The sequence below is a fragment of the Megachile rotundata genome, chromosome 15, assembly GCF_050947335.1.
Source record: "Megachile rotundata isolate GNS110a chromosome 15, iyMegRotu1, whole genome shotgun sequence".
NCBI classification, from domain to species: Eukaryota; Metazoa; Arthropoda; class Insecta; order Hymenoptera; family Megachilidae; genus Megachile; species Megachile rotundata.
In genome coordinates, this window is record NC_134997.1 from 12815730 (window position 1) to 12837006 (window position 21277).

Consider the following 21277-nt stretch of genomic DNA (forward strand, 5'->3'; position numbering starts at 1 on the left):
TCTTGCCCGTATTCCCGAGCTTCGCTGCATATTTCTTGCGATAATTCGCCACCAATGGTGAAAAGATTCCCGGCGAATGACGGTAACCGCTGCTTAGGCTCGATACGGAAACGTACCCAATAATAACTGAAATTATGGGATAGATTACGGCTGCCACGGAGAAGATAAGGTGACAGACCCTCGTTTTTCATGGATTTGTATCGACTTTAACGGACTAACCCTCTGTCATGCTAGACATTCTCTTGGATCTTATAAATAATTCAGATGAGTAGGTTGAAGGTGTATATCATCATTTATTGCTTTGACAAAAGAATTTGTCGCGGACTCCGCACTGTTTTAATGCATTATTCCGAAGGCCCATTTTCAAAATCAAGTAGCTAAAAGAAATTAACCCCTTGCACTATTTTGACGAGTCGGACGCACTCGTACTTCGGTCGTGATTTTACTCGAATTTTTAGTACGCTTCAATTTGAAGTTCAAGTCCAATTATAATTTGCATAGTCAACGATTGCATAATAACATATTGACATAACATTTCACACTTTTTTGTCTGTATTAACACTAGATTTACGGACGTTTGATGGTCACCGTTATTTAAATTTACCTAAAGTAGAAAAATAAATAAATTGCAGATGACATGTGAACTGCCTAAAACATTGATTCTTTTGCTGAAAGGTGACATTTTTACAAAAATTTCTTAACAAATTTTGTCATCTAAAATAGACCTATTCGTCATTTTGACGGGTTCCTAGTGTTAATATTGTAGCTCTAATTAGTCAGTTCTGACTGACGCACCTGCCAAATAAGCCATAGTGCAAAGAATTAAGAGCTTGTATCTTCCATCTCTAGTACACGTCGATAGTTTTCTGCCATCGCATAAATAGCTGCTGAGCATCGGAAAGCAGATCAAAGTCGATCAAACGCTCTGTTCGCTCGAAGGCCAGAATCGAGCAGAACGGTCACGCGACACGGAAACGGACCGCGAGGAAGAATAAGTAAATTTCGAACAAGTTCGATTCCGTCGCAATAAAGGACAAATGGCCTTGATCGAGGTTGAGCCCTGATCACGCGTACAGGCCGGGTGTGAGTGTACGCGTGCGCACGGACAGTCGCACACTGATTCACGCTGTTCACGCGTTCCGAGCACAAAAGCTCTTTGTACGCGTTCAAACCGGTGACTATCGATTCGATCTACTGTCGGCTCTTCCGTGGGTGTACGCGACCGGCTAGGCATTTCACCCCGTTTCTGCTCCCCCTTTTTTCCCTCTCGTTTAATGCACTTTCTATCTCCGCGTTCTGCGAATTCGCCGGAGTTTCAGGCCACGAAAAGACATCCGAAGCGAAACGTTTCCGCGATTTATTCCGGATACGAGACTATAGGCGGAGGTTAACAATGACGTGTTCTAACGCGAATGGCTCGCGAGGAAATATCGCGATGACTCGACGCTACCCGTAGGATTAACTTCCATAACCTTCGACGGTAATTGCAAAGTTGACGAACGTCTCTCCGAGGAGTATTATCGACACGTATCGAGTTGCACGAGAATGCTACGTCGCGAACTTTCAGCGCGAGTTCGCCGAACTGTCCGCTTGTCGAAGTCCTAACGCGGCTTAAAACGAGCCGAGGTGTCAAAAATTAAAATCGCGTGCAGTCGGAAAGGAATCGAATTCTGTCGCGGGCCTCGTTAGCCTGGGTAGAAAGTTACGGAACTCGTTAAACGCGCTACCAATTTCCGCCACGAGTTTCTCGCCGATATCGCGAGATTCTTGGAAATTTCAGGGGCCTTGGATCTGACGACCTTGAAAAGCTCGATCCAAAGTTCCAGGAAAGTTGCGAGACAGCCACGACAAGCTCGATACTCGGTTATCCTCGGCAATCCTCCTTCCTCGAGATTATGTGTTTCGAGGGAGCGTAAAAAATCGTTAGGTTTTTGCAGCGATCTGAAAGCTCCGAATGCGTACCGTTGCACGGTGGTAGGGCAGATGCAGGGATCGTTATTTTCAAGATGGCCGGCACACTCGCCACGTGACCCCAATGCGTGTGTATCTCCTTGCACGCCACACACGAGCGGTTTCTGCGCGGCGTGCAAGTCTCGCTCGCCCCCCTCCCTTCACGAATTCTTTCTGTTCTTTGAAAGCTATGATCAATCGAAACGAGACAGTTGACCCTGCCGTACTCTATATTCTATCCCAGTTTCTATGTCGAAAACGTGCCAGCGAATCTAGCGGAGTTGACCGAACGAAAACGCGCGAAAAGTTTGGTCTAAAAGGGAAAAAATAAAAGCTCGTTTCGTGTCGGAGGAACGCGGTTCGCGTGTGCAGCCTCTCACGCACACGCTTCCTGCATCGTTACTTGGTATGGATCGCCGGCGAACGAGCCCCTTTTATTATTACCATTTGTTGTCGCGTACGTGTTTCCTGCTACGTCGCCAACACGCACGCACGCATGCACGCTCTCGAGCATAAAGCTAGGCTTCTCTCGTCTTTGTCTCTCGTCCTCTCTCACGGGCTCGCGTCTCCCTTTTTCTCGTTCCCCGTTCGTCTTCCTGCTTTTCACCGACGTATGCGCGGCGCCGTCCATACGAAATGACCCATATATGAACGTTACGGAAAAATAACGCGAAACAACGCGTTTTATTCGTCGAGGGAGATTTCGTTACACTCGAGGTTATCAAACTCGAAAAAACATCGTCCCCTATTTTTTTCTTCCTTTTCAGAACCGGTCGGTTTCTCGTGCATCCGTCTGGCCCGTGGAGAAAATCGATGCTTTACGCGACTTTTCCCCCTTCTCTCGTGCAAACGCCCTGTGGGAAAGCAACGACGTTTCAAAGGTCCGAAGGGGACGCGAACGGTACTGTTACGCTTTGCAGACAGGTTTTTGTGCAACGCGATCAATTAACTCCTTTTCCCCGTGCGTTTTTCTGGTTTCCGTGTGAATGCGCGTCCGGCGGCGCGCGCGTTCCAATCGATAAGCTCGTCGGAAGCGTGCGTTCTTGTACAGAGATTACGTAATAACTGACGGTGCAACGAATGACGGAACAAAAGAATTCTTCGCGGATTCGACGGAGGAAGGGAACCGAGGAAACGTCGTCGCTCGAACGTCCCCCCGTATTTACCGCGAGGAACGTTTCCTGGGAGCAACCGGTTGCGACAGGTTGCTCCTGATCGAAGACCGGTCTCTCCGCGTTCGTGTCGCTTTTCGAAACTCGAGAACCGCGTTTCAGGATACCTTCGCCAAAGTGGATGGATCTCGAGTTTCCAACGGAGGGTTCTTAACGGGCCAGTTCGGGGCTGCTAACGAGAGGTCGTCGTCTCGAATAGAATTCCGACGACGACCGCTCGAAATTGCACCTTTCCCCGAAAATCACCGGTCGAGCAGAACCATTATCGGGAACTTTTAACCCTTTGCACTCGAAGGTAATTTGACTGTCTACAAATAGCAATTTTAAAACTCATTCAATAAGTTAAATGAATTTTCCTGAGGTTATTATTTCTCTACTAATAATTTCCACTATTGTCTGTTTCACTATGTTTATACGTCACACGTGTTATATTATAGAATCAGTTAGAAAATGCTTGTTTCAAATTATTGTATTAAGTAAAATGGTGACTGAGAGTCACCTCTCGAGCGCAAATGGTTAACCCTTTACAAACAGCAACTTTAAAATATTAATTAAAATGTTAAATGAGTTATTTTGTGATTATTATTTCACTATGTTTGTGCTTCACATCAGCACTATTATAGAATTAAATAAATAATGCTTATTCCAAATTATTGTATTAAATCGAATGGTGCCTGTCGAGCGCAAGGGGTTAAAACGCCAGGCGAGAAGCGGTACAAGGTTATCGCGAATTTCGCCAGCTCGACAGACTTCGAAGAAAAGTTATCCGAGAGACAGGTCAGGCCGTATCGGAGATAAGATAGCTCGAGGAGAGATTACGGCAGGTGTGTAAGTCACGCGACGATAAAGCGGCGGTCGAAAATCGTGCAGAGGTCGGCGAACGCTCGGAAAACATTCCGATGCAAGGGACGAACGCATCGGAGAAAAGTACGGGTGGCCCGGCGAGCGAGGCGTCGCCGTCCGCGAGAAGAAAGCGCGGAGGCGTCTCGAAACGAGAGAGAAGAAGCGAGGAGGCACAGGAAGAGAAGGAGGCGAAGGTGAACGAAGAAGAGGTAGGAAAAAAAGCGGCTCGTTAAGGCATGACCTTTAGCGGTGGCGGGAACGTGGGAGGTTATAATACACTTAGCGCACGGTTTCGTTTATCGTCGAGAACAGTCGTGGAGGTTTTGTTGCGCGATGAATGCAGGTCGTAGCGGGCCGTGTTCGCTCGAGTCGACTCGACTAGACTCGACTCGAGGCGAGTCGAAGGAACGGAAGGGGAATGGCTGATGGCAGAGTCGTCCACGGGTGCGTGGCGAGAGAGGAGCGGAAACGAGACGGGTAGACGAGAGAGAGGATAGGGGAAGCCGCCGATGGAGGGGAACGTTTGCGCGTGTTCGTCGCTCGAGAGAAAAGAGAGGAACAGCGACGATGAACTACCGCGCGCACCGTGTAACACGACGGAGGAACCGGGGAAGAAGGGAGAGCAGGGAGGCCGAGAGAGACCGAGAGACACGGAGAAAGAGGCAGGAGAAACCGAGACGAGAATAGAGAGGGTGGACGAGCGAGCACGAGGGAGAAGCAGAGAGAAACGGGAGGTCAAAGGCCTCCGTGCAGCGCCAATGTGCCATGAGTAACCACCGGCTGAGCCGCTGCACGCTGCACCACCCGCTCGCCCCTCCAGATAACGTATGCCTTTGATACGAGCGCGTTGCACGCATCGGTAAACGAGAAACCGGTTAACGCGTATCTAGCCGCTCTCGGTACCGATTCTCGCAGAATTCCCCGACACTTTTCCGATCCGTCCTTCGCGCGAATCGGACATTTCGTAGCCTCGGTTCGGCAAGTCCGATCGCCGGAGATAACGATACGAAGGATCGCGACGTTTCGCAACGTCGAGGTTTTGTTCCCATCGGGGCTGCCAGAAAGAGAAGAGAGAACGGGAAGAGGGGAGAGACTTTGCGGGGATAGTGGCAACTCCTCGACTCGAGAGAGGAACACGCATGCGCGTTTGCACGCTCGAGAGCGCATTTAAGCGTCTCCCCGGGAGCGTGCAGCAGCGCGCGGCGGTCGGGGCACACGCACTTTTACGTCCCGCACGTACGTGTGCACACTGGCGCGTTCGCGAGAGCTCGTACGAGCACGACATCGAGCCGTGTGTCGCGATAGGAGCTCCGAGAGGGAGAAAATAATGCGTGTCTCGACCCAGCGAGCAAGAACGAAGGCAAGAGTGTTTTCCGTGGAAGGTCAACGGTATCGGGCACGAAAGAGACACGCATGCCGATGAATAATGGCGAGCGAAGGTCGGAGGCTAACTACGGCTCGACGCATCGACGAGATAACTCGCTTCTGAAGCTCGTCCAGTAGAACAGGGACTCGAAGAAGCATCGAATTCGGAGTAGAATCTTCCTTCTCGCGGACAGCGTCGATATTCAACCGGTTATCCGCGTTAGATAGCAATCGAATATCCTTTCCCTCGATACGCGTACGGCCGCCCCGTTCTCCCGAGGCTTCTCTCGGTACACGTACCGTTAGGATAACAGCCAACGACCCAGATCCTCCCGGAGGACCGGCGCCTTCGGGGTACGTTTTTCACCCGTCGATCGCAGCCTAGGTGAAAGCGTAATACGAGACTTGTCCAGAATTTTGCTTTCTTCGCCAAGAAATATTCAAGATCGTACAACGAAGATATTGTTCTAATGACCGGGCGAAACGGCGCCAATGAACGGCGACAACGCGGCGTCCTCGAGCCATTTAACGCCGTTTAATAACAGTTATCGATGGACTGTTCAAGATCGCGAGCTTCGTGCGCGATCCAGGCCGATGACGGAATATTACGAACTCGCGTGAAAACCGGCAAGACCTGTCAGCGACAGCGACGGGACGAGAAACAGGTTCTCGAGACCCGAACCGAAACCAGTTCCACTGGTTCGACGGCTGAAAAACGGCCTCGTGCTTTTTTCCATCGAACAGGTTCGATTTGAATATCGTGGACCGATTATCCCGAGGATGCTATCTCGTCTCGAGTTGCTGCGCCGCGAAAAAGGAAAAAAGAAAAGAGAGAGGGAGAGCCGGTAACTGTAACCGCTTGACAGAAACGTGTTCTCCTAGGATCGCGAGCGTGAATGAATCTCGATGAAGAGAGTCGTCTAGGAACGCCAAGGCGAGCGCATACGATAATGCCACGATTTATCGAGCCGTTAACAGAGTAATGTTTGCTGTTACGCACCCGTCAACTACTCGCGCGTATCGTTTAATTATACCGCGTTACGCAACCCACACAATTGCCTAATCGTCGTTAATAAAGTACGCCTTCTAGCGTTAATTACGAAACGATCGAGGAAAAATCGTAATAGACGTAAACGTTGCATTATCGAAAAGATCTTTTCGAGGTTAACGCTCGGTCAATCTTTCGATGCCACAAATCGGGTAACTGGACCTCGGCTTTATCTTTCGCGAATGGAAAACTGCGTTGACACGAAGTCTCCACACCAAAAATAAAACGGTAACCCCGTTGTAATCGCGGAAAGGTTATCGGTGCTATTTGTGAACCGGTCGATATCCGGTAATATCGGAACATGAAATATAACGGTTAAGAAACGAGAGATTACGGATCCTTGCTCGAAAAGTTTCATCGAAGTGCAAACTCTTCTAAAAATTCTCCGGAGACGATTCCGTGATTCGTTTATCGCCGACATACTTTTCGCGTTATCGACGCGTACGACCTTTGGCCCACATCCTGCCTTTAATCGGAGCCGCGAGAAAAAATTGTTTTCTCAGAAACGGCGATAACGAACATCGTACAGAAACATTAACGATGCTGGCGCCCGTATGAAGCTGACTTTGACCAACTTGCAATGCACCAATTCGATATCGTAAGAGCGGAAGAAAATCGCGGTTAGGGAAAAACCACTCCATTAAAGGTAAAAACGTTCGAGTACCGTTCGCGATCGTTTTCGACGAATAAAACAGGAAGCAATCGGAGAGAGTAGGACGGGCAACGTCCAGCTGTAAAGTTACGTTTTAAGGCCGGCTGTAAAGCCGGTGAGCGTGATTATCGGCGTCGCGTATATCGAGCGGCGTGACATTCCAAAGCGTACGATAACGGCAGCTGTTCCCGCGAACATCCACGATAAACCAACGAAAACGACAACCGTTACAAAAGCGAGCTGCCTATTCACCTCGCAACGCAAAGCGGAATCGCGGAGAAAACTCGCGATCTTCGTGTAACCGAAGGCTTCTTCTGCATCGAATGTTAGGTCGATGAAAGAATTAAATGTCCCCCTTGTACATATCGGAAACACGAGGCACCGTTCAAATTGGTCGGACCAGCTGTGCCGGCTGCGACGAGTGTGTGTGTACAATATGGGACGAAGGGTGGCACGAAACTCGCTGGTGCGAGGAGCAGGGGGTTTGGGCGCCCCAACGAGTTCGATGCGATGACGCGATACATTCCAGGGACCGAGGGTGGATCGCGTCCGTGAACGTTTCTCTTCGTTCTCTTTTTCACCAAATCCTTCCCTTCGCACCGCCTCGGGTTCCTACGATGACGGTCACGGCTACCTGCTACCCTCCAGATGCGTTTCTGGGAACAGGGACTCGATCTTAAGGGGAGAACATCCCATACAATCGTTTCGAGTGTACATCACTTTTATCGTTTGTTTTCTTTCACTACTTCTACTGTTTTCAGAAATACACACTGTTAACACCGAATTTTTGCTGTTGCTACTTTTCAATAGGAAACTTTGATAAATTTGAACGTTTTTCTATTATTAATTGTCGCTATTGTCTTCATGTTTATATATGACATTAGGTTTAGATAAACTAGTACTGTTTTCAAAATCACCACCGAAAGTATTTTTGCTGTTGCAACTTTTCAGCAGAAAACTTTGATAAACTCTTTTGAATATTTTTCTATTATTAATTGTTCTACAGTCTTCATGATTATGTATAACATTAAATTCAGATAAACTAGTACTGTTTTCAAAATCACCACCGAAAGTATTTTTGCTGTTGCAACTTTTCAGTAGAAAACTTTGATAAACTCTTTTGAACATCTTCCTATTATTAATTGTCCTACTGTCTTCATGTTTACATATAACATTGGGTTCAGATAAATACCTATTCCAAATTGTATTGAGAGTGAGTCACCTTTCAAAGGGTTCATTTTGTGCAGCTATACGATTACCAGCAGGAACGCAAATGTAGAGTAAATTATCGTTTAATCCTTCGTCTAATGTCGTGTCACACTGCTGACGCACCTTCATGCTTGATAAACCAGACTCATATTGCAATTGCATTTTGGGTTCCAATTATAATCTTCATGATCAAGAATTGTTTCAAAACCTGACTTTTTTAATTTTTCACATTGTAGCAATAGTTTGTGCATGTCGCAACTGCCTAGACAATTGTAAGTTAGGGGTTGATTCTACTCATAAAACACTTCGTTTAAATGATAGCAAAGTTTATTATTTTTGTCAGGCGTTGACAGCGGTGTTTGAAATTCTGTAGCACGAAATGCAACCAGAAAGAAATTCAAATGATTCGTCAGCGATAATAGATGAATAATAACAGTCTAAAAATACCCGTACATAAAAATTCGATAATTACGCTCGATTCCAAGGATGCCAGGAGAGGGTCGCGATAAAAAGGCAGGTACTGAGTCACCGAGGCTGCACACCGTGGCGAAGCAGAGACCGAGAGAAAGCTAACGATACGAGGGCAACGTAGATAGAAAGAGAGAGGAAGAGAAGATTGCCGTTCCGTCGTGGAACCAGCTTCGAACGCTGCTTGCGCAACTAACCACCATCCAGTCTGTCGACGAACCCTCTCTCCTTCGTGACCCTCCTCTCCGGTACACGAATCTCGTTTTATAACGCGTAAACCCGTTCCAGAAAGCCGGAACGATCGACTACGCTCGTAAAAACCTATTTGTCGACGATTCCCGGAAATTTTTTCTGCCAGCTGATCTTTTAATCGAAAGAAAAATAGAGAGAATTCTATGGGTGTTCGAATTTTTCGTAAGAGTTCGAAAGTTTCGACGGATTTCTTCGAGACCTTGAAACTCCGTAACCTGAAATCGACTAATTCGAGTTTCTACCTATCGCCAACTTCGTACCGAGGAACCTTGACACGGCCAACTAACTTTTTCTTCTTTTGCCGACTAGTTTTTATCGGGCTGCACCATATTTCGGTAGAACAAGGACGTCTAGACGATACGAAAACAAAGATGAACTTTTACTTTTCGCAAAAGCGGATCGAGGTTCTTCCGCGTTTCGAAAACGGCACACGCGCGACCGACAGAGAACACCTCGCCTTGTCTCGCTTCGCCACGTCGTGCCGTCGATCGTTCCATTTTCTCTAAACTCGGCCAAGGCAGGGTTGCGCGTACTTCTACGTTCGTCTACGACTAGTCATGCACGATGACGACCGCGCGATAACTCCCCTCGTCCTCTACTCGATGCAATTTGCATAGAATCTGCCCCCATTCTGCTTCGAAATCCTTCCCGTGCAAAAAGTTATCGGGGCAGGTGGACAGGGTGTCGAGGATCGCACAAAGAAGAGGAAACTCGAGTTTCGTGCGCTTTTAAGAGGGGATTCGAAAAACTGCGCTGGGAAAAGCTTGGTTAACAATCTACCTATTGTCATCGAATTGAGATTTGCTGATTTATTAATAAAGTAGTAGAAAGCTATCTGATAATTGAGAGAGGCGAAACGGTTTGCCTATCTTTCAAAGTAATAGTTTCGCTAGGTTTTCCGTACGTGTTTCTCTCCGTTAAGGGAGTATGACGCGACTATTTTTAGCGGTTAGTCAAGAATTTTTTTCAATAACCGATTAACACATTTCAGTCCTGAAACTTTTCTGGTTTATTTGTCTATGTTTAGGTATATAAAAAATAATTTTTTCGAAGTGAAGTTATGTACAGTTAGAGATCTTCTACAATGTAAGCTCGAGAAAAGCTACCCAACTAGTGACCGTTGAAGGCGGTCAAAGCCTGGCGATAATCGAACCCTAATTTCAGCCTGTCTACCGCGAACAAATTACAGGCGACGTCCTCGAAATTTCAGCAGACCACTCGTTGGGTTTCCGCAACCTGCCGATCAACAGCGGTCCGCGAAGCCTGGGGTCGGAAATCGATTACGAAAGAAACAGGGTAGATCGAGTTACTCGGAAAATGGAGAGAACGTCTCGCGGAGAGTTGGCGCTAGATTTGCAGGAGGGCGAAGCGCTGAAATGGAAGCGATCCTCGTAATCGTCGTACTAAATTTAAACCGGTTGCAACGGCAGGAGAAGCGAGCAGGCACCGATATCCATCGTGGGTAGAGGGTCTGATCGGCGATGCCGATGGTTTATCCTGAAGAGGCGGCACGGCATGGCACGGCACGGAAGAAGGTAGGGGAAAAACGTTCCAGGCAGGAGAACACGAAGACCAAAGAAGTAGGAGGTGGCGGAGGAGAAGGGAAGGTGAAACCGGTTCGACAGGTTCGACTCCCATTTACTCGACCATGTAGCGCCTACCTACGTTCGGACGTTATGTATTATGCAGCCTGGCTGTATGTGTAACGCATAACTACGCTGTGTATCCGGCGAGAGAGAAAAAGGAGGCGGCGGGAACCGGGAGAAAGGGAAGAAAAGGAAGAGGCCAGACCGCAAAGGTTCGTGCCGCACGATGAAAGCGGGCCGTACCTGACCTCCGGGCTGATCTTCACTCTCGTCCAGTTTACGCCGCGTACAGCGTCGTAATCGATCGTCGATAACCTGATTCGAAGCACCCTCGGACGGTAAATTAATACGGGAATCGAGTTAGAAACGCACCGGAGTTGAAATTAACCGGAAAAGTTCGCTACGAAAACTCGTCGAAATCGAAATCGTGAGCGGAGGCCTACTTTCGCGAGTAAAATCGTTTCCTCGGTGGATAGATGAAGCGAAGCGATAAAGCGCCGTTATGTTAATTGACCCGCAAGCTAGCCCGCGTCCCGAGATTAATTTACCCCAGAAAGATAGCATCGGCGCGCCAATTACCGTATCATCCAGTAGCACCGCGATTCGTTACGATTAGAAGCGTGCAATTTCAACTTGAGTCATCGATGACTCGCACCGTTCAACCGTTTCTTTCCTAGCTAATCTCTCGGAAATTGGATCGTTTCAATTACGCCTTTCCGCCGCGTTAAAGACGCGTTAAATTTGGTGGATCCTGGTGTCCCGATTTAAACGGCAACACAGGGAGCGACGGTCGAAGCGGAGTCGCGCCACTTGGTATTCCGCTCGGTGGAGCAAGAACGGCGCTCGCGCGCAGGCATTCCGCTGGAACGTGCTAGGCATCGGCCTCTGGCCCCGTGTCGGTCTTCGACGCTCGTGCGAACAAATTCTGGATTCTGAACGCGCGTCCCGTTGCGGCTTCTTGAAATAGGGGAAGGGATCGCGAGGACGACCGGATGAGGGAGGACTTCCGTCACTTTTGACAGACGCGGCGTACATTATACGCGAATTTCTTTTCTGCCACGCGACTAAACTTCATCCTTGGAATTTATATCCTCAGTCCAACCCTTTAGAAATGATCGTTTCAGTTCATTATTATTACACAATTTGTTCAAGCGAAGTCGATCTTCAACTAGTGTCAACTTATTATACAATTTTCCAGGTAAAATGCTACAACGTGAAGACAAATAAAGGAAATTGACAAGTTATGTCTTCGATTATGAACGCTAATTTAACCCTTTGCACTCGAGGGTAATTGCAAACATAACTTTAAAACTTAGCTAAAAAGTTAAATGAATTCTTCTGAGGTTATTGTTTTTCTTCTAATAATTTCCACTATTGTTTCACTGTATTTATACATCACATATTATAGAATCAGTTAACCCCTTGCCTTACAATTTATTTGCCAGATGCGTCAGTCAAAACTATTCATAGTTACAATATTAAAACAAAGAAAATTAAAATGTTTGGAGCATTTTCTATTCAGCGATCCTTGACTATACAAATTGTAGTTGGACCTAAATTTCAAGTTGAAGAGTATTCAAAATTTTGGGCAAGGTTATGTCACATTTGAATTGTGAGTTACGAGTGAGACTCGTCAAAGTATGGCAATGGAAAGAACTAATTTCAAATTACTGTTTGAAATAAAATGGTGACACCTCTGAAAGGGTTAATAGCGATGGGTCTAACTAAAAATTTACTCGTGTTACTAGAGTAAGAATTACGAGCGAAAGAAAACAGGGACGAACGAAAAACGAGCGACAAGTTTTAGCTGGAATAATTATGACGACGGACAGACGGATCTTACGACGACAGAGAAGTTTACGAAGCGAGCGGCCTGCATCTGTAACCTAGAATACTCGTCGAGATCCAGTCACGACGCGGTTGGAGCAAGAAGGGAGGGAGGAAAGTTCGCGGAGAGACGAGTCGTGGAGCAAGTCGAATAACTGGTTGTTCTAGTTTCTGGCGTTACGTTTAACTCCTTGCTCTCCTGCGGGACCGGGAACGACCGGTATTCGACTCGACGCGAAATATGTACTCCATCGTTGCTCGGTCTGACGGGAATAAAGACTGACGTCGGTCACAGCGAGTTCCGAATACCGTTAAAATTACGTTTGTGACGATTCGTCGGTTTCTTCTATCCGCGAAAGACAAACAATCGACGCGCGTCGTCGATCTCGAAACCGAGCTCTATTCCGTTGTTCTTTCCACGGTGCGGTTTAGCGACACCGTCACGACCGACTGAACCGCGGATCGATTCTAACTTTGTCGCACCGTCACGACTCGCAGTGTTTCCCCTATAATTTCAGCTCGTTTCTAGTCTCGACGTATAACGATTCCCGCTGAACCGTTTTAGCTCTTCCGCGTCGAGAAGTTTCTATAGCGAAGCTCGGAATGTGGAAATTGCTAATCTTCCGATCGCAGGTTTCCGACTTTATCGACGAGAATCGTCCTTGGTTGCGATTCTAGATTTACTCTGCGGTTTTTTCTCGTCTCGCCCTTCCACCGAATTCGTTTCCACCTACGCAACTCCACCTTCTTTTTCTTCCCTCTCGCCGTTTTTCCCTCGTGCCTTCGATCGGTCTCCTCCCGTCGCGACCTCGACGTCGGGTTACCGTGTATTTTTAGAGAGACGATGACGACGACGTTTACGTCCGCGGCGTTCTAGCGAAAATAAAAAAGAAGGGAAGAAGAAAGTTCGATCATCCTGCGATCCCGAGGCTGAAAGCAGGTTATGGTCAGAGCGTATGTGTGTCGCGTTCGTAAACGCGGCACGTATCGTCTGCAGGGACGAGGCTCGAATATGGGACACGAATTCTCCGATTCCTGAAATCGATCATTGCGGCGTTTTCCTCCGCAGCCGATTCGGAAACTGTTTGCTCGAAGATTCATCGAGTTTAATAGGCAGAGTAACGCGTGGTCGAGCGTGAAAATACGCACCGTTCGCACCGAGGAAAAATTCCAATGAGAAAAATTGCTGGCTCCCCGGGTCGTAAAGCGGACCGCCGTTAAACCGCGTTCCATTCCACGTAGCCGAACAACGATCGTTTCGTTAACTTTGTCCGGCTACAGACGGAGAAACGGATACTAGAGACGAGGAAGTTTGTTGCAAAGTTTACGCGATTTCGAGGCCGAAGAGAGATGGAACCACGCGGTTTTATGGGTCGTTTCGTTTTACTTTCCTCGTAAAAAATCCAACGCTGTTCGTCTTCGAGAAGCTCGACGGAAACTCTTCCGATTGAAAAGCAACTTTTCCTCTTCGGGAAATTATACCGAAATCGACGTCGAATTTTCGTGACCGATTACCGAACAATTTTTCCAACGACCATAAACTCCCGTGGATGAAACTACGAAACACAGCTTTCGAATCGCTTTGAGCACGAAGAGAAAAGGAGATAAAGAGAGAGGAGGTTCGCGTGGTTCTAGCTAGTGATTATTAACCCGCAGTGACTCACTAGGTTGAGGACCTTTATGATCCACGCTAATGGGCTCGCCACTTGAAGCGTACACGTATCGCAAGCAGCGTCACGCGTTTGATGGTTCTCGACCACGCAAATCTCGTTGCGTTCGTGAAAAGCTCTCCCTGTTTCTGGCGAAGAAAAAGGGTCGCTACACGCGTATCCGACCTCTCAGGCTTTTCTTCCTGGGAGACAGATTTCTTCGTTGCGTAACGATCGGAAACGCGTCGTGTCAGTTTTGAAGGCGACGCGACACACCGAAGCTTTCGATTAATTAATCAAGCAGCGAATTAAAATGTATCGGGTCAGACGCGGCGAGAATACTTAATCGCGTAACCGTCGTACGGTTCGGAAACACCGGAGGGTCGAGGCAACGTTTCAGGATCAAATATTTACGTCTGATCCGGCGCGTTCCTAACCAGAACGTCGCTTCAATTATAGCAGACGGGCTATATCTCGCGCGTTATTATACCCCGGGCTATTTGTGTACAGGATTTCGAGCCGAGAATACGATGTGCTCTCGGCTTCTGGATTCCGCTCGTTAAGTCAGTGACCCGAATAGAGCCCACGTAAGGAGGAAATAGGAAGTCATTGACGCAACGCTGATTTTTCAGAGAGGTTCAATGAAGCCGAACGAACCTTCGGAATCGGTTACACGCTGAATTTCCTCTTCCCTTCAACCTATTAACTCCATGACGAGTAGCCCCTTTTTTGCCGTGCTCGAAAATCTTGATCGACTTTGTATTCCTTCTCACCGATTCGTTTACAGATCGATAGGTAACGAGATTCGATGCTAACGCGAAAAAGAATGCAGAAGATGCAGCTTTCGATATGATCCTGTTTAGCAGATTCGGAACGGTCGGGTATCGGATAGGTAATTACGGGTCGGGAGAAAGGAGCGTGAGGGAGCAGAGTGGCAGACAGATTTTGCACGCGTGTGCGTGACCAGCGTGCAAACAGCGAACGCTGATGGACGTGTGCCACGTGAACCGCATAACGAGCGACGATCATTGGCTGCGTTTCGCCCACTCGGCCTTTGAACGCGTCCCCCGTGAGACGATAACGCGATGACCTCGAGATAAATTGCTCGTACTCGCTGTTCAATGGCATCCCTCGGCCTGCGAAGAAAGTCCGCGCCAGATGGATACCAATTGGTTGCGTAATGAACTCGTTCGAACTGTCAAAAGCTGAGCGAAAGAACTGCGTCTCTTTTCGAACTCCGCTTTCATTCGCCAGGGAGTAGAAAAAGCGGATCCTAAGTCTTGCAAAATTGAACGTACGTTTCGTTCGCCGGAGAAGCGCGAAGTCGTTTCGAGGAACAGCGTATTATCGTAGGAGCGAGAGAACAGAAAAGGAGGGCAGAAAGCAATTTAGGAAAAACTGCGAGCCGCCTGTGGCGAGACCATATTTCTATGCAGATGCGGTCCTTGACGAGGTTGTCGGTTCTCTACACAGAGGCTACACAGGGGAACGGCAATCTTTTCTTGCCACTCGAACGACTAACGTTTTTTTCTAGCTTCCTGCAAGAGCATTCCTAGCCATTCCCCGGTATCGGTCACGGAACGATCTTGGACGAGGTCCTCGAAGAAAAAGAGACTGACCTTGTACCCAAATGCCAGTTTCTGTTGCCGTCGTTATCTGTACGCGCGAAAAGGTCTACGAGGGAGCTTGCATAAGCGTTAAATCGTGCTCGTTACACGGACAGGCCACGTAATCGCTCGTATTTGGAGCAGAATAATAGCTGCGCGATTTCTTTCGAGGAACAAGCACGAAATTGCGGTCTTTAATCGATCGGGATACGCGCAGTTTGGCTCGACGATGCTTGGAACGGCTTCGAACGTCCGGTCGAGAAAACGGAAGCTCGTTACCGAAATCTTGCACGCGCCAACGAACGTTTACGCTCGTAAGCGGAACCGCGTATCGAACAAAAACGATAACACAAAGGACTCGAATTTGCTCGTAAATTGCGAGCTCGGTAATTTGATCCGCGCTCGAGAGAGAACCCCGAGATCTTTTGGAAAGAATCCAGCACGGATTCCTTGCGCGTTCCTAACCTTTGTCGTATAATAATCGCGACTATGTTCCCGTTGCACACACGATATCAGATTTCTGCGGGAACGACGAGTTAACGAGCTTCCGAATTTCAGCGTATCTGTTCGCTCGGTTCAGTCCCATTGTTCCCTTTGTTTCGTAAGTCATCTTGCCTTTTGACACGGAAATTCGTCGAGAGTCGACAACCGCGAATAAACGAAAATCTGACGTTTCGTAGACGCGTACGCACGTGTCCCTGTGATATCTCGAAATTGCCAGAACCTGCGAGCGACGCAATTTGCCCGCTGATACTCGTCGTTAAGTCAATGATAGTCGGCAAAAAGAGCGCGTAGGACGGTCGACACGATTTCCCTGATGAAACGAATTTACGCCGCGACAATTTCGTCTGCTCGTTTTACCGACCAGCTCTCTCGATCGTTTCGCGCTGCATTTCGGGGGGTTTTCGCGGGGCAAATAAACCGCAACCTCCTCGTACGAGACTCTGCGGTTTATTTTCGCCGCAGGCCCGTCGTTCGATATCGATGTCGCGAGAATAATCGTTGCGTTCGACGAATCTTCGGTGACTTCTGCTCCCGATAAAACGGTGATTCAGCGGTCGAAAATAACTGCGCGAATCAATGGACAGACTACTGGGAAAAAAGGCTTCGCGGAAATTGGCAGTGAATAACTTCGAGCACGAGACTCGAAAGGACACATACAGCGAAAAAATACTCTGTACAAGAAACTCTCGACTGAGAATAAAAAGGATCATGACAAGGACTCACCGAATCATCCTCTCCCTCTCGACCACCTCCTCGGGACTGGGCTGGGCGGGCGCGAGCAACGAATGGGGCAGCGGCGGGTACCTGGGCGACCTCCAGAGCATCTCGGAGGCGACGGCGGGATGATGGTGTCCAGGTGGTGCAGGACTCTGGTATCCGACCGGTGGCGCGGTGGCTGCAGCGGCTGCCGCGGCTGCGGCTGCTGCGGCGGCCGCGGAACTCGGTCCGGCGCTAGGCGGTGCCTGAGGATGAGCCATCAGTAAGGAGGTGTGCTGGACGCTCTGCACGTGCCAGACCCTGGCGGGCGTCGCGGCCGCGGTAGGCGTCGACGAGGTGGTGCTCTCGTCGACGCTGAGCGCCGAGCTCCTGCTGCCGCTCCTCTCGTCGCCGGAGCCGGCGCTCCTAAGCGAGCTTACCCCGCTGTCGGAGCCGCTGTCTCCATAGGTTCCAGTCGCGGCGCCGCTCCCGGCTCCGACCGCTCGGATGCCGACCGCCGACGGTACACCGGCGAGCACTCCGCTTCCAGGTATACCCGCCCCGGCCTCCACTTCCATGAGGCCGGCCTCATCGCCGCCCCTCGCTGAGTGAGACTGCTGTTGCACCTCGAGGAGGCTCGATGAGGCCAGCTGATGGTGGTGCTGCGCCTGGTGTTGCTGGTGCGGGCTGCTAGCTATCCGATGTTGCTGGTGGAGCTGCTGCTGTTGCTGCTGCTGCTGATGATGCTGTTGGAGTTGATGCTGCTGATGCTGCTGATGTTGGTGCTGTTGGTGCTGCTGATGAGACTGATGCTGAGGCTGGGAATGATGGTGTATCACCGGGCTGTCGGTCGAGTAGCGTTGTTGCTGATGATGGTGCGGCGGCAGCTGTTGATGGTGATGCTGATGGTACTGCTGAAGGTGTTGATGATGGTGACCAGCGACCGGCGGAGGCGGCTTGTTTAGTCTCTCGGCTAGGATGACGGGGCTCTCGTTGTGCCGATTTCGTTCCTGCTCCCGTTGCTGCTCCAGGAGCAGGCTCTGCCTGCCAGAGCCGCCGCCGCCGCTGCTACTAAGCGGACTCAGCCTCTCCAGCACGGAGCCTGAGTCCTGACTGCTCGACTCCAGCAGTTCGACGACCGATTCGACGCTCGCCGCCCTCGCGCCGCTTACGCTACCCACGCTATCCTCCGTGCCTAGCTCGGTGGTCAGCTCGCCGGTCTTCCGAGAGCTCCGCTGCTCCCCTTCCTCTTCCTTTTCCTCTTCCTCTCGGTCGGCCCGCTCGCCCTCCTTTTCCTTCCGTTTTCCTTCTTCCTCTCGCGCTTCCTCGATGCCTTCGACTCTCGACGCGATCGCGGCTTTCAGCGGCGTCGGCTCGGCATCGAGGAGGACGCTCGCTTCGTCGCCGACCGCCGAGGATGTCTCGACCAGCGATCCATTCGCGAACACCTGTTCCTCGCCGGTTCCTCGACTATCCTGCTCCTCCGCTTGCCGCCGCTCGGGAACCGCGTTGCCTCCGGGGTCTACTTTGTTCGGAGGCGGAGGTTCCGGTTCTCTGTCCCGTTCTCTCGATTGACTCTCCTCGTTCTCCTCGAGCTTCTCGACCTTCCCTTCTTCCGCGTTCTCTACCTTTCCGCCTTCCTCTTCCGTTTCCTCCGGATCCGCGCTCTTCTCGCCGCGTTTCCCCTTTTCTCTCGACTCGAGCCTTCTATCGACCGGACTCGTCCTCAGCCTCTTGATCAGAGGGTCGCAACGATCCTCCCGAGTCTCGTCCTCGTCCCGTTCCTCCTCCTCGGATCTGCCGCTCAGACGATCCTCCTTCTCCGGTGACTTCGCCTCGCTCGACGACCGTTCGAGATCCTCCGACTCTGTTTTCGTTTCCGGACCGGTTGGCCTGGGCCTCCGTCGCACCGGCCTCTGCGACTGACTCTCGACCGGACTCTTTACGGCCGTGCCCCGTTTCCGCAGCTTCGACGCGCTGCTCGAACCGCTGTTCGCCTCCTCCAACACGCTTCGCGGTATGCGATTGTTCGGCCTGCCCAAAGGTGGACCCTTGTTCTCCCGATCCTCTTGCCGCGTCGACAAATTTCTCTCGCCGTCTTTCTCTAACTTCTCGCGATTACCGCCCTCGCTAACGCGACTCCGTCGACTGTTGCGCGCGGTGTTCTTCTCTGAAACAACGATTAAAGATCGGGGTCAGGCACTCGAACGTTCCGGCTAAACTGGCTAATCGGCTAACTCTCGGAGGAACGAAATCGTTCGGCGAGGAGTAACCTTGGATCTCCGCATTTACGAACAACGCGTCTATCGAAGGGCTCGATATCTTCGATGATCGATTCGATAACGATGACGGGGAAAGAGGACGGGTTGCAAGGTTACGCGTCAGCGTAAATGCGGAGAAACGCATCGGGACGAGCGGACTAGACGAGGCCAGAATGTGGGCGCGCGCGGAGAGAAGAGGAGAGAAGAGCACGTAGGTACGGACAGGTGGAGGAGGCAGAGGCCGAGAGGTTGAGAGACGGCGCAACAGGGGCCGCGGAGGGCAGAAGGGAGGGATTTATTACTCAGGATTTACTGTTATTACCCGGAGGGGGAGATGCACTCGAGCGGGCAACGGCGTTGCATACGTGGGGTGCGTTTATCCGATATGCGCAGAGCGCCTCGTGTGCTTCTATAGAGCGGAGAGTAGGCGCGCGTAACGCGGATGGCTACGTTCGCAAACTCGACACCGCACCTCTCCGCTTCGCGTTTCCTAGCGACTGCTGCGGTCGTCCTCCCGTCTCGCTTCTGCATGCGTTACACGCTCGCGCGTAATTGAACAGCGCCAACGTACTTTGCTTTACATTTTAATTCGCCTCGCCGTTATTCTCGTGACACGGCTGCGATCGTTGTTCGGAAACTAGTACGCCTTCGATTATCGTTCCGGGAGAAATAATCCAAGAATTAGCCCGATTTTATAAAAACTTCCTGCTCGAATTTCCCAGCGTTTTTCACGCGGGCAAAAAAGGTAACTAACGGGAAGAACGACGTTTTATCGCGACGGATTTCATTTTCAACGTTTGACCGACGATTAAACGGGCGTGTATACCGCGTCGCGGTCGCTAAACGATTCGATGGAAATGGAAACTGTCGGTGACGCTACCGTATTTTGATTTAACGCCCCCGGTCTTCCTTCCTCCAACGAAATTTAAAAAGTATCGTTATTCGCGAAGCAACGTGACCTCGTTCGGCTACCTTCGAGCAACTGGCCTTTTGAGAAGGGTACAGTTCAGAACAAACAACAACAACAACAACCTCGACTCTTTGTCAGAGCGAACAAAGCAGCCCCTGTAGCAGGCAGGATGAATATCGACTCGTCCCTAGCCAGCTTTCGCCCAGATGAAATTAGACACGGCTGACCGAGTCTGCCGGCCATTTAAACGCTTTGTTAAAATCTAAAGTTCGAGCAGGTAGTCCGTCTGCCTAGCCTCGACGATTCGCTTATCGATCGTCTCTACCCTTGCAGTCCCTCTAATCGGAATATCGTTCGTCCGAGATTCGATTACCCTTAACCAGGGGTGGCTCGTTTCGTGCCGAGCGATTATCCGATCCGTTGTAAATCTTCGCGACAGCTTTACGAATCTATCCAACGAAATAACCGTTCGACGGATTTAGGGAACTGGATTTCTCCACGGCAACGAAAGAGATCGGAAAACGTTCGGGAGTCTCCACCCGAGCGCTTATTTTAGAGCCGCTCTATTTCTGCCGGCACTCCCTGCAACGAGGATCTCCCGCGCGCGTTTGTTGATAAACTTATTTCGATCGAGAAGAAAAAGACGAACAAGCGATTCTCGCGCGAAAGCGAGAGAAAATGGCGATCAGGGGTGAAGACGAGAACGACACCGGGGACCGGTATAAAAATAAAAGCGTTGGCCACTCGCCAAAGACCTCCTTCCATCTTTTCTTATTCTTCTTCCGAGACTCGTAGGCCCCATGCCAAGCCGAGCACCGACTACCTAATTTACTCGTAAAACGACCAGCCGAGGCTCGACCGATTTATCGACGTTGTCGCGATCGATTCCAACTTTAAACCCTCGAGGAGCTAACCGATAAACAAACGCCCGATATTACCACTTTTCGAAAAGGTGAATACTCTCGTCGTCGTATCGGATTACTCGCATTTTATCGACCGTAGCTTCTTACCTACGCTTTCTCTCCTCGTGCCAAATTCTACCCGGGCGTGGTACTGACCTCTCGTCGAATAAATCTGACGAATAAACAGGCAAAATTTGGACGCTGCCGAAATGTCAACTCGAGGCTACGAAACGATGCTGTGAAAAGCACCGTAGCAACTGAACATTAATACGTTTTTTCGAGGAACGAGAGTAAAAATAAAGCTCGATGGATACAGCTCGAATTAAAGCGGAACGTCTTTTATAGAGGGATCTAGGTCAATTCTTCCCTGCGTCTT

The 21277-nt window shown here is 49.8% G+C and overlaps 1 protein-coding gene across 18 annotated transcripts in view; it reads right to left on the reverse strand.

Annotated features, from left to right (window-relative positions):
* Positions 1-21277, reverse strand: part of Kdm3 (Lysine demethylase 3) — a 137233-nt gene that overhangs the window by 36043 nt on the left and 79913 nt on the right. For 17 of the 18 annotated variants that reach the window (XM_076540177.1, XM_076540175.1, XM_076540174.1 and 14 more), the window contains one exon: positions 16856-18998. In XM_076540177.1, the coding sequence (XP_076396292.1) occupies positions 16856-18998 (2143 nt within the window). The remainder of the gene's footprint in view (positions 1-16855; positions 18999-21277) is intronic. The other variant, XM_076540182.1, reaches the window with a different exon arrangement.